The following is an 11,399-nucleotide window of genomic DNA, read 5'->3' as shown; positions in this document are numbered from 1 at the left end:
CTGAGATGGGAAAAAACTGGGCGAGAGAGTGAGATGAGATAGGCTCATAGGCATTATGAATAACTTTGGCTTCACAAATTCGTTAAGACTGCTACATCGGTTTCAACAATCTGTGATCACTTCTGAAATGATAATTATAAAACCATATAAGCATTGCAAAACCCAGCAAGCAACCTACAAAATGTAGTTCACCAGAGCATATGAATTAACTAGAGAATGTTACGAGTAATAAGACAACAGACTAAGGTAGTCTCTCATTTATTTAAAACTATAAATATTCACATAAACAACATCACGGTAGAATCCACAGTGACCACCGGAAGACTTATATCCGGCACGCACAAACGCACACACAATGCATTAATACATATACGCACAACCAGCCAAGAGCTGGGACTGGCATTTCATTTCGACTCAAGATAGAAAGCAGGGCTGCCCAAACTGGCAATCTAGAACAACTAGAGATTGTGTCAAGGCTTAAGTTTAGGCGTCTGCGAAGGGGCCTCTTGGCTGTTTGCAACTATGTTCCGGTGTCAAATTCTCAGAAGCAGCTCTCTTTGGTCTCAACTACAGAGAGAAAACTTAAAAGATAAGAATGTAAAACAGATACAAAACACTAGGATAACTTTGATGACAGTGCTATATGTTCACCTTCTCATCAGACTTCTGATAGAATTGTCTCAGAAGGATATTCCTGGCTTCGGTTGTTATCACTACAAATGGAGGAAAAGAAAATATTAGACGATACACTTCTACCAAAATAATGAGATATCAGATCAATAATGTACTACCTTACATAACAGATGCATAGTGTTACTGACAAGTTGATTAACAAGATGGAGTTGTTGTGGCAAATGTCCTACTTTCTAGTACAACGAACAATCAAGGCAACTTCTCTTAATTAGAGCTTGAAAGGCAGCAGAGCTTAAACTTTCAAGGGATAGAACAAGTAGAATATGCTGATTGCTGACAGCTACTAAGTAGACTCAGCTATCTTTCCACAAATGGAGAAATGGGTTGTATAAGCAATTTGAGTCGATGAACTAAAGTAATTCATCCTCTTCAACTCGTATAGATGAAGGATATATGTATATACAGATGGAAAATGCACAACTATATGGCCTGGCTAGTAGAGTAGAGAAGAGAGAGACCACAAGCTTTGGCATGCAGTTTGTGCCAGAGAATTTCAGGCCACTTTAAGTTAACTACTTAACTGCAACCACATTTAAGTGAAACTATTTAGATTCCTTAAATAGATGTAAATGTGAAAAATAGCAAATAAAATTTATTTCAAAAGAATAATTTTAAACTTTCCTTCCTCTATTTTAAATATTGCCAGGAAATGCAACAATGAAAATCATATGCCTTACCTTGATTAGGAGGTGGCAGAGTCCTGTCGTGAGTGGGATGATATGTAGAAGGCGTGAGTTTCTGAATAGATGTAGTAAAATAGTAAAGGACTGTAAGTACATAATTTCGAATTTCTGGATAAGTACCAAGCATGTTGCTAATCATAATGAGATATAACATTGTATATCTCCCTTTTTAAGTACAACAAAGGCCATCGACAAATAACATTCATAAGAAGATCAGCAGCATATCAGCAGGATAAGCACATTGCTCAAAGTTAACATTCACAAGTCCACAACCTTTATTATAAAAACAATACAAGAAAAACCTCAACATCTTACTTGAAATTAAAAGGAAGACTTCCAATGCTCAACAGAAGTTCTGCAAGTAATATTTCATGGAAACCACTTATTATCAAGGCTAAGCTGAAGTTCAGAAAGATTCTGCTTACTAGGATGTTTAAGTGCTTGGGGAAAAATCAAACCTAGGCCTAAGATATTTCCCTTAATGGAGAACATATAGCTTAAAAGCATAACGGACTACATAAGATTTGCCAATTCTTGGGAGAGCCTTATCTAAAATGAATCATGCTCCAGCTGATACCACAGTATTGAGAAAAATATTGCATGATAACCATGGAAACAAATAGTGGGTGGTTAAGAGGAGTAATTATATTCAATTTTAAGATGCCGCATGGGGAATACAAGGGAACAGTGGAACACACAGCCAAACATAAAGGGCATTCTGATAATCATATGAGACAATTGGCCTTAGAACTGAAAGACAGAAAGTTCAAGCAGAGACTGCAAACATTTAGGAGTTGTGAAGTGTCACTGTTGCTGCTAGCACAGGTTATATTTTGAGTATTTTCTATTATTTTCATTTTCATTTTGCTTGTATAAAATACAGGTAGATGCACATATGCTTCTTTCTTCCATCAAATAGAACATTCTACAATTTCTACTTCCATCTGCACATATAGGGGATAATATACCAGCTGCCTCGATCTAGAAGTCATACTGTAAAACTTATTCCTGCATCATCCACATGTTTGATTCTTTTATTCGTATAGGGGATCATATAGCTGCTGCCTCGATCTAAGAATCATACTGTAAAACTTATTCCTTCATCATCCACATGTTTGAATCTTTTGAAAAGTCATGGTCATGTTTACCCTGGTTCTTTTATTAGAGCTTTCTGAATGCATATTACAACTGCTGCACACTTGTAGCTTAGACTTAGAAATGCCCAATCTGACTAAAAGGATTTAAAGTAAGCACATACAAATTTATAAGAAACTCAAAATCTGATAGAGGTCATTGTAACGGACATTAAGGCCCTTACCCTTCTGATCCTTAGATGTTTCAATTAGGGATTTGCTATCTATTTGGTTTCTTAAAGTGACATCTTAGGCAAGCTTATTTAACTTTATTCACTCCAATTCTCTATCCAACTCTAAGTCTGGCTAATCCTGAACTGGTGTCAGAGACTAATATTACTCCTATCACATTATTCGGATCACTCCAATATTGTAGAAAGTATCATCTTGCTCCCATTTTATGCAAGAAACTACGCAATTTTCAAGTGCAACCTCAGGGGAAAAAAATATGCACATTTGCATCCACAAACAACACCGTACCAGTATATATCATTACAGTTAACCATATTTACTACCCATTACAGCATCATCAATCTATCATCACTCTCTGCAAGAAAGATCCAAAGATGAACAAAGATCCAATTTTGACAAACTCAGTCGATGACTTTAACTAATTAGCGTCGATTACCAACTTCCTCCTTGCAGATGGCAATCTAAGACTAATTGCAATGGTCCATTTCAATTTCTAAGTGCACATACTTCCAGATTTGGAGAACAAATAAGAGGAGCAAGTGGAAGATACGTTTGACGAGCAAAGGGGTTTAAGATCGGAGAAAGCTCACCGATGGCTGGGCGGAGGGATCGGCCGGCCGGAGTTGGCTAAAATTGTGAGGATCGTAGGAAGGCCAGTCGCCGAGGAGAGACCCCATCTTATTTAGGAATTACGACTCTTCCTCTCCCTCTCCCTCTCCCTCTACCTCGAATAACTTCTCTCTATACTTGAACGGAGTAGTAGAATAACTGCGGACAAAAAAAAAAAACCCCCTTCAATGGTGTATGATTTATTCAAGAAAAGGAAAGGAGTAATTGAAGGTAGATGGAGGCATTTTTTATTTTTACTGAAATCACGTAGGCATGATTAATTCATTAAAATTCCGAATTACATCACACAGAGCTCTGGACTTGAAGTAACATAAAAAAGCACCATAGATAATATAAAATATTAAGCCTAAGGGAACATAAAAATTTATAATAATTAATCTTAGTAAATTTAAAATGGCAAAAAGTCTAAGGAAAGGAATTTATAATATACTAAACTATACAGCAGGGTAAAGTAAAAATATAAAAGCAAACTCTCCCAAGATATCATACACGACGCCAAAATCCGATCGTCGACAACGAAGATTTGTGTACAAATACAAGGGTTTATTTATAAATAACAAAAGAGTGTTTTATTCATAAAATAGTTAAGATATAGGGTGTTATTTGCATTCTTTTTAAGACCAATGAGAACCCTCTGGATGAAGCAATGATGCGTGGAATATAAAGTCGGTCTCTTACTCTCTTTTGACGGGCTTTATATTGATCAAAGGCCTTTTAATTTCGGGACATTGAGAAAAAAGAATCTTTTAAATTTTAGTAACATTAAGATTATGCTCTTAAAAATTAATGCATTCATTTTATTTACTAGATACACAGATAAAATATACTGGGTTGCATAAAAAAGTCTAATTTTACTATTTGAAAAAACTTTGTAAATATCTTTTTAATTTTTCAAAAATTGTTTAAATTAAATTTAAACGTATCTTGTACTTTCCTGTTTGGTTGATTGGAATAAGAGAGTTACGTGCGATACATGATTGGAATAAAATAAAATAAAAAAACAGAATAAAAGGTTTATTCGGATATTTTTATTCCATCTTTTAGCTACGATAAAGGTCTGGAATATCCTACTTAGTTATTTCAAAATGCAAAATGATCAATTTGCGTTCTCTACTAAACCCTATAATTTGCCTTCTCCAATATCAAAATATTTTTGTAGTAAAGTATATTTTAATATAGAATGTCCATTTGTGAAGCTACTTATGATAATATTTATATTGCGTAAATTATTTTTTGGCTAAGAATTCTAAAAATAACCATAAAATGATAATATAATAATGGTAAAATAAAAATTAGAATTTATATTTGATTTTCAACATATTTCTTATCTTTCTCAAATAAAAGCCATTACGTTAGACTAAGAGAAAGAAAAGAAAAAAATATATATATATATATAAGCCCAATTTAATTATATTTATCTCTTATCCTAACTATTATAGGTAAACACCATCTTATCCTATATCTTTATCCCAACTAAGTACCCAATAAAAAATGAGGATAAAAAATTTCGTTTATTTTAGAATAAGTTCTCATATTATCTTATTCCAATTTTTTGCAAAGCAACCAAACCGGTAAAAGGAGGCATCCGTTGAAGACCACTCTGTTTCCATATTAATTCCACACGACCTCGAGTCACTTCCATATTGATTCTTTGCTGGGTTTTACCAGCTATTAATTTTTTTCCACACTTGGTTGGCAAGAGATCGATATTAATTGGTCCAAATTTAGGGAAGAGTGGAAAACTATGCAAGCATAGATACAGGGAAGTCCGACCCTGCTCCATTTCTTCTTGTTCTTTTTCCTCTTTACCTGGTCAAAGAAGAAAAGGTTAATAAAAGAGAGAAAGATGGCACTAGTCCTTCAACTGACCTATCTCTAAGAAAAGAGACTAATTGCCCTATCTAATGACCTTACTTAAACCTTATTAATGGTGCATCTCTAAGTGTAAGTAGGATTAATTCAAATGTGGCTAAACTGCTAAAGACACGTACGCGAGGACCATTAGTTCGTAAACCCAATCAACTCAACCCGTCAAAGAAGTTTCTCTAGCTAAATTCCAGACCTCGTGAGAACCAGAAAGTCATTAAATTGAACGAGACAATTCTTGGCTAAAAGCGAGTCAACATCGACGTACTAATTTATGTCAGCAACCTCAACCACTCTCAATATTACATGTAACCAAATTAGATGATGTTATTTATGTAACGATAGCGATTATAAAAATTTTGAACGCCTTCCTACCCAATTCATTCTGGAGTCTTATCTTTCTTGTAACAAACCATGCTGAAGTTAAATACAAAGAGTAAGTTCGCAATCTCCAGGAGCCTTCGGTTTCCAGAGAGGAAGGTGGAAGTCTTCGCCATGGCTCGTCTATCAGCACGAGCACAAGAGATCGACGAGAGCAGTGAAGAGCTCCTTGGTCTATTGCATGACCTTCCTGAGTCGGAGCGTGAGCTATCGCTCGCGAACCCCGTCGTCGTCGAGGTAGGCTCAGTATCGAGAAGCCCGGCAAAAAAAGACATGGCTCGGCTTGTGAGAGAGAGGAAGATGAGTAGCAGCAGCAGGAGAAGCTTTGGTAGCAGCGGCGATGGAGTGCTTCTAAATTTCTACGTGCCAACTTCGTTGACACGGAGCCTAACTGCACCAAGAGGGACTAGGAGGATAGTAGACAATAATACCACGGACTGCAATAAGAGGTAATCTAGTTCTTATTTTGTACACTTGAACATAGATAGCAAATTGAAATCTCCTTGTGCAATGGATTTTTAAGTCTGTGATCATGAATTGTTTGGGTAGCAACTAATAATTTGACCATCCACTTAGCTAAAACAGTTTGTAGTTTTACAATCAAAATCTTGCAATTTCTCTGCTGTTACTGATCTAATGGAGTCCTTTTGCAATCATTTTTCAGGGATAGGGAACATGCTACCTTCGGATGTTGGTCAGTTCTGTGGCAGGGACGGCGTGGGAGGTCAAGGAGACAGGTGCTTGAATGAGCCAGGTGAAGGCAAAAGATTGCTAAACTTGGGTTGCAGCCTTGCAGTGTGTATCTCTGTGTCTGTAAATACTAAATAGTATTGCTCACTTTGTTCTGATGGATGGAGGTTAAAAAGTCAATCCTGGCAATCTTACATTGAACAGCTCCTAGCAATTGATCTGACAACATTTAAAGCTCCACAATTTAAAACCTCAGAAACTAATAGGTGCTGTTAAACTTGGAAATATTACATCTTCTTAGAATTATTCAAACACCAGCATGGTTTCTCAATCCTGGAGATTCTGCATCCATATCAAAATGAAAGTAGATATGTGAGGATTATATCTCGACAAAAAAAGCAACTAAAGTAAGAAGATCATACTCACGTTGGAGAGCTCTATCCATGATTGAAGTGTATTGATGGCCTTCCCGGACCGCTGTGTCTCTCTTGCTAATGCAACTCCTTCAGCCAAATCTCTAACATGACCACACACAAGAAGAGCAGCTGCTGCATTCAGAACCTACATGTTCAAATCAAACCAATTATCATCTGGTTCTAGCTTCTTCTTTTTTCATTTTTCCCCTTAGTTGCTTGAACCATAATTGTTACTGGGTCAATATGACTATAAGATACCTCTGCTACTTTTGCTAATACGGTCAGAGCATATAATCTTTGAATAGTAGAAAAGGTCAATAAAGATTGAATTTTAAAAATTGTAAAAAGAGGTCAGAAATTACATAATTTCTCCTATACTAATACATACAGACAGGTATAATCTGATGCTTTAAGAAGGCAAAGCAAGAGAAACAAGAAAGCATGGGAAGCAAGAAACTTGGAGAGCACGAGGGCACTTACAAAAGCATCTGCAATGGGACCTGTTTCACCAGAAAGGACATCCCTAAGAATTTTTGCATTGAGAGCTGGGCCTCCCCCTTTAAGACTTTCCACCGTGCAGCGAGGAATACCAAAATGCACTGAATAATATTACTAAATTAGCACAAAGAACTAGCATATACTCAATAGGAACAAGGATGATGAAGTTGCAAACTCATTTATGTTACATTCAATTCGATTAAGTGCACAATAATTTTCAGATAAGTTATGTATGCCGTCTTAATCTTACTAGAAATGTTGAAAGAGAGTTTCAAAAAAGGTGCATACATGGATCGAAATGCAATTTCTCAATCTTTGTTGGAGTAACATCAAGAAAATATCCAGGCCCTGCAACAGATTTTCAAATAGTGGAATATATGATTTACTAATAGATAAGAAACAAAAGAAGGCTACTTTGTAAATAACCCCAGTAACCCTTTTGAAATTGAATTACAGTACCAGCACAAGCTCATGAAAATTTAAAATGTTACAGTACCAAGCGGACTTATTTCATCCAAACCCTTCGAATGAACAACTAATGCTCTTTTCATTCCGAACCGCCGTAGTGTTTTAGCCATCTTCATGACCTATCCAAGAAACTCCATCATTATTACATGTTAATTATCCCAATATTACAGATTGCCACAAGACTTACTACATCTTTACACTTGTTAGATGAAACGAAAATTATAGTAAGTTAGCAAGAATGAAAGACTTACTATATCTTCATTATAGACACCAACAACAGCAAAAGGCACCCTTGCTGGATTCAACAAAGGACCTAGAATATTAAACACTGTCTGTACTTTAAGCTTCTTCCTCACAGGCCTAACAATTTTCATTGCTGGGTGGTAATTGGAAGCCATCATGAATCCGATGAATGCGCCCTTCACACATCTCTTCACATCCTTATTGGAAAAACACATATTTATGAAAGAAAATCAGTCATCTGTTCCCTTGCTTACCAAACTACACCGGATCTAGGTAATCGTGGTATCATGATTTGAGCATCTAGACAGAAAATCAGAGTAAAATTCATTGACCATACATTTTCAAAGAAGTAAATGAGATATAAAATGAAACATCCATTGCCTAAAACTAATAAGTGAAAACCGTGTCAGTACTCAATCACATAGACATTTTAGAATTGCTGTCATTTAGTGCTGAAGCACTCGGAGGCTATGCCAAAACAGGAATAAGGAATCATCAAGAACTGCCTTAAATGACCTACTTGCCAGCATTTATCCATTCGACTAATATGATCATTGAGCCACCATACAGATTTATTAGAAAAAATAAAATTGTCAATTTAGTGCCTTACAAGTATTAAAAAAATTAGAGGAACTACACAATAAATCTGATTATTCTTCCATGATAAAAGTAGTTATGAAAATGTAACAAATGTGACAAGTATTCATCATAACCTATTCGGTAAGTGTGAAGATATGGTTCAGTTTACACTTGGGCAATTTCAGAAGAGAACTGATATTTGGAGATGAAGAAACATGCTATTCAGCTAATATCAGGAGTGACAGAAAAACCAGCCCTCCTCAGGTTTGGCATAAGTCAACATCAAAAGTCAAACACTACACTATAACTCATCTTTCTGAAAACATCACAACTTGAGCAATAACTAGTCAAGTACAACAGTGAGACTACCTCAGGGCCCAACTGGATGTTCACTCCTAATGCCTCCAAAACATCTGCACTTCCACACAAAGAAGAGCTCGATCTGCTCCCTTGCTGCAAGGCGTGCGAAAGCATTATGATCCCATACCGCCTCTAACATTCTTGTAAGCATAGACAATTTAATCTAATGCAAATTTCTAAAACTAACACCTTTGCAACTCTTGCTCCGGCCGCAGCAGCCAGTATAGCAGCACCTGTCGAGATGTTCACCGTGTTAAACCCATCGCCGCCAGTCCCGACAATGTCGACCGCATCATCTAAACCTTCCACCCTCACGCAACATTTCATCATTGCTCTCGCCAATCCTACAATCTTCACCAGTAAAAGGAACAACAAATCATCACATTAACTCTCGGGCAATCTACTAGAGAATTTTGATACCTCTTCAAATGTCTCTCCTTTGGCCCTCAGGAGGACAAGGAATGCGCTGATGAGGACGTCATTTCCTTCTCGAAGCAAAAGATCGAGAGAGGCCTCGGCCTCCTCTTCCGACAGATCGACTCGGCTTATCAGAACCTCAATCAGCTATCAAGCACACGCTCAACTCAACAAACATGTATCAAGATCTTGAAGAAAAGAAGTAAAATTAGAGTGAAAAAGAACAAAATTTACCTCCTCAAAAGACGAAGCAGGCGAGGGTTTTCTGTGTGTGTTAGGTAAGGTCGAAACAAGAGAAGTTGAGGATCTTCTCCTCCTCCTTTGGCTCTGCGACACTGGAAAAGAGGAAAATTTGTGGAATTTTGGGCACCCGCCATCGGAGACGAGATGATTCCGAGAAGGAGAGGAGGGTGCAGCAACAAAGAGGTCAAGCGCTACCGCCATTGAAGCTTTCTAACATAGGAGGTGAGCTTGAAGTGGTCGAGCCAAAACCCTAGAAGCGAACGGATTTGCCGCAACTGGTATTGGCTATTGAAGGCAACCAACAACCAAATGCAAAGGTGTATCATGTATTGAACTGCTCCTAAAAGCAATCAGTAAACCAAGGATTCGATTAGCAATCTTTGGACCAAAAATTAACAGTAACTGCACATTCTTTGATTCTTCGCCTTTTTATATCGCACTCTCCCTCCTGCTCTGATCTCAAAAACTATCAACGGCGAACTCCACGGAAGCCATTCTTACGTATAAATTTCTCAAAGTTCGTACGTGATCCAAACTTATATTGTCTTCGGGATTAAAACCCAACTTATATAAATGATTACCAAACATACCATTAAAAGATTTTCTGGTTACGTTATGCCATCTCTTGTGGTTGATGATAACCATCGGACGATAGAGGTCCTTCCTCGCTCATATTTATTATGAAACTAATAAAGCTACTGATTGACTAGCTAACACGATTCTTATCATAAATTAGAGTTGTTCTTGGACCGGGGGCCTCCCGGCCCAGTTACAGTTTGTATACATTTTGGCCTTAAATGTTTTATAGGGCATTTTGTAAAAAAATTCTACCTTTTTCTAAAATAAAATCACTCTTTTGGCACGACAACTATTTCGTTGGATACTATGTTTTCGGACTTTAATTGGAGAAATGTCAACTCTTCTTGAAGGTCTAAAAACGATGAAAGATTTTTTGGACAGAAGGATTGTCGGATATTTGGCAATTCCCTTTAATATGGTGAAGGCCGTTAACGAGTGGACTGATAGTATTGATTGGTCTATATATCCTTTGGTGTTTTAATATAAACCCTAGATTTCTAACTACTCTAGAATTAGGATCAGTTTCACGAGTCGTATAAACAATAGAAATAGAACGGCTCGTAGTTTAGCTAGTCTAGTTTATCAAGCTTGTATAACTAGAGTTTGGACTGATCCACCAATAGACGGTAGAAAAATTTATCTTATTCTCAAATGTCTATTAAATGTCTACGGACCTTTTAATAAAGTAAAAAAAAAAAATAGTATGTTTCCAGTTGATGGCAAACAAAACTCATACGAATGCTAAAAGAAATTGCTTTTCAAAGTTACTCTTGAACTCCAAACCACCCCTCGAAACTTGTAGAATATATTGTTAAACAGTTCTAATTGGCATTTATAACTAGTTATTCTGACCAAATAATGGAAAGTTGAGGATGGTACATTATTCTATGCAAGAGTTTTATTCCCATCATGAGAAATTAAAGTTTTAAAGTTGTGTTAAAGATAAGAACAAAATTACTTTATAGACCAAGTAGCAGTTAAAGGAGAGATCAAAGTTCTCAAATTGCTTGGTTAAAGTCCTTCAACGTAGTAAATCATAAGAATCATGTATTAATTAATGCACAAACTTTGATTAGCTAGTTAAACAGCCTTGCTTTTCACTTGATTGGTATTTATAACTATCGATCAGCAGCCCTCGTGAAAATTTGCAGTTGAAGAAGATTGGCTTTTTTTTCTTTTTCTATTCAAAGTTCGATTAAAGTTCAAATGTTGGTCGTCGACAGGTTTCAATTAATCTTATCCATCTAAGTGTTGTGAGGGACGTGCTAACCAAGTAATTCCAACAACTACCGGTCAACATAGGACAGCAGTCAACGACACAAAGAAGT

The 11,399-nt window shown here is 36.6% G+C and overlaps 3 protein-coding genes across 3 annotated transcripts; 1 reads left to right on the top strand and 2 right to left on the bottom strand.

Moving 5' to 3' along the window:
• Window positions 1-229: 229 nt before the first annotated feature.
• LOC140793578 (DET1- and DDB1-associated protein 1) lies at window positions 230-3,654 on the bottom strand. The gene is made up of 4 exons (XM_073145129.1): window positions 3,292-3,654; window positions 1,371-1,431; window positions 652-713; window positions 230-567 (listed from the first exon to the last, which is right to left on the bottom strand). The coding sequence occupies exons 1-4, from the start codon at window positions 3,376-3,378 to the stop codon at window positions 484-486; spliced, it is 294 nt and encodes a 97-aa protein (XP_073001230.1). The 5' UTR covers window positions 3,379-3,654; the 3' UTR covers window positions 230-483.
• Window positions 3,655-5,554: 1,900 nt separating this feature from the next.
• LOC140793990 (uncharacterized) lies at window positions 5,555-6,469 on the top strand. Its single transcript, XM_073145791.1, has 2 exons — window positions 5,555-6,027; window positions 6,243-6,469. Exons 1-2 carry the CDS (start codon window positions 5,612-5,614, stop codon window positions 6,325-6,327), a joined length of 501 nt encoding a protein of 166 aa, XP_073001892.1. The 5' UTR covers window positions 5,555-5,611; the 3' UTR covers window positions 6,328-6,469.
• LOC140793988 (anthranilate phosphoribosyltransferase, chloroplastic-like) lies at window positions 6,389-10,183 on the bottom strand. Its single transcript, XM_073145788.1, has 11 exons — window positions 10,083-10,183; window positions 9,484-9,832; window positions 9,253-9,396; window positions 9,022-9,183; window positions 8,842-8,925; window positions 7,902-8,090; window positions 7,679-7,769; window positions 7,471-7,530; window positions 7,165-7,283; window positions 6,695-6,829; window positions 6,389-6,610 (listed from the first exon to the last, which is right to left on the bottom strand). The coding sequence occupies exons 2-11, from the start codon at window positions 9,691-9,693 to the stop codon at window positions 6,596-6,598; spliced, it is 1,209 nt and encodes a 402-aa protein (XP_073001889.1). The 5' UTR covers window positions 9,694-9,832; window positions 10,083-10,183; the 3' UTR covers window positions 6,389-6,595.
• Window positions 10,184-11,399: the final 1,216 nt, after the last annotated feature.

The sequence above is a fragment of the Typha latifolia genome, chromosome 8 (assembly GCF_019914945.1).
Source record: "Typha latifolia isolate L0001 chromosome 8, TyphaL0001v2, whole genome shotgun sequence".
Taxonomy (NCBI): Eukaryota; Viridiplantae; Streptophyta; class Magnoliopsida; order Poales; family Typhaceae; genus Typha; species Typha latifolia.
Note: the sequence above shows the minus strand (reverse complement) of the source record. Positions and strands in the feature narration are given on the sequence as shown.

Bases quoted from the DNA above. Each gene is read 5' to 3' on its own strand.
- LOC140793578 (XM_073145129.1), bottom strand. From the start codon at position 3,378: ATGGGGTCTCTCCTCGGCGACTGGCCTTCCTACGATCCTCACAATTTT. The intron at 1,432-3,291 runs GTGAGCTTTCTC...ACATCTATTCAG, and splicing joins ATCCCTCCGCCCAGCCATCG to AAACTCACGCCTTCTACATA. The intron at 714-1,370 runs GTAAGGCATATG...CTCCATTTGTAG, and splicing joins TCTGCCACCTCCTAATCAAG to TGATAACAACCGAAGCCAGG.
- LOC140793990 (XM_073145791.1), top strand. From the start codon at position 5,612: ATGCTGAAGTTAAATACAAAGAGTAAGTTCGCAATCTCCAGGAGCCTT. The intron at 6,028-6,242 runs GTAATCTAGTTC...ATCATTTTTCAG, and splicing joins ACCACGGACTGCAATAAGAG to GGATAGGGAACATGCTACCT.
- LOC140793988 (XM_073145788.1), bottom strand. From the start codon at position 9,693: ATGGCGGTAGCGCTTGACCTCTTTGTTGCTGCACCCTCCTCTCCTTCT. The intron at 8,926-9,021 runs GTGTTAGTTTTA...CACGCCTTGCAG, and splicing joins CCGGAGCAAGAGTTGCAAAG to CAAGGGAGCAGATCGAGCTC. The intron at 7,770-7,901 runs GTAAGTCTTTCA...TTTCTTGGATAG, and splicing joins GTGTCTATAATGAAGATATA to GTCATGAAGATGGCTAAAAC.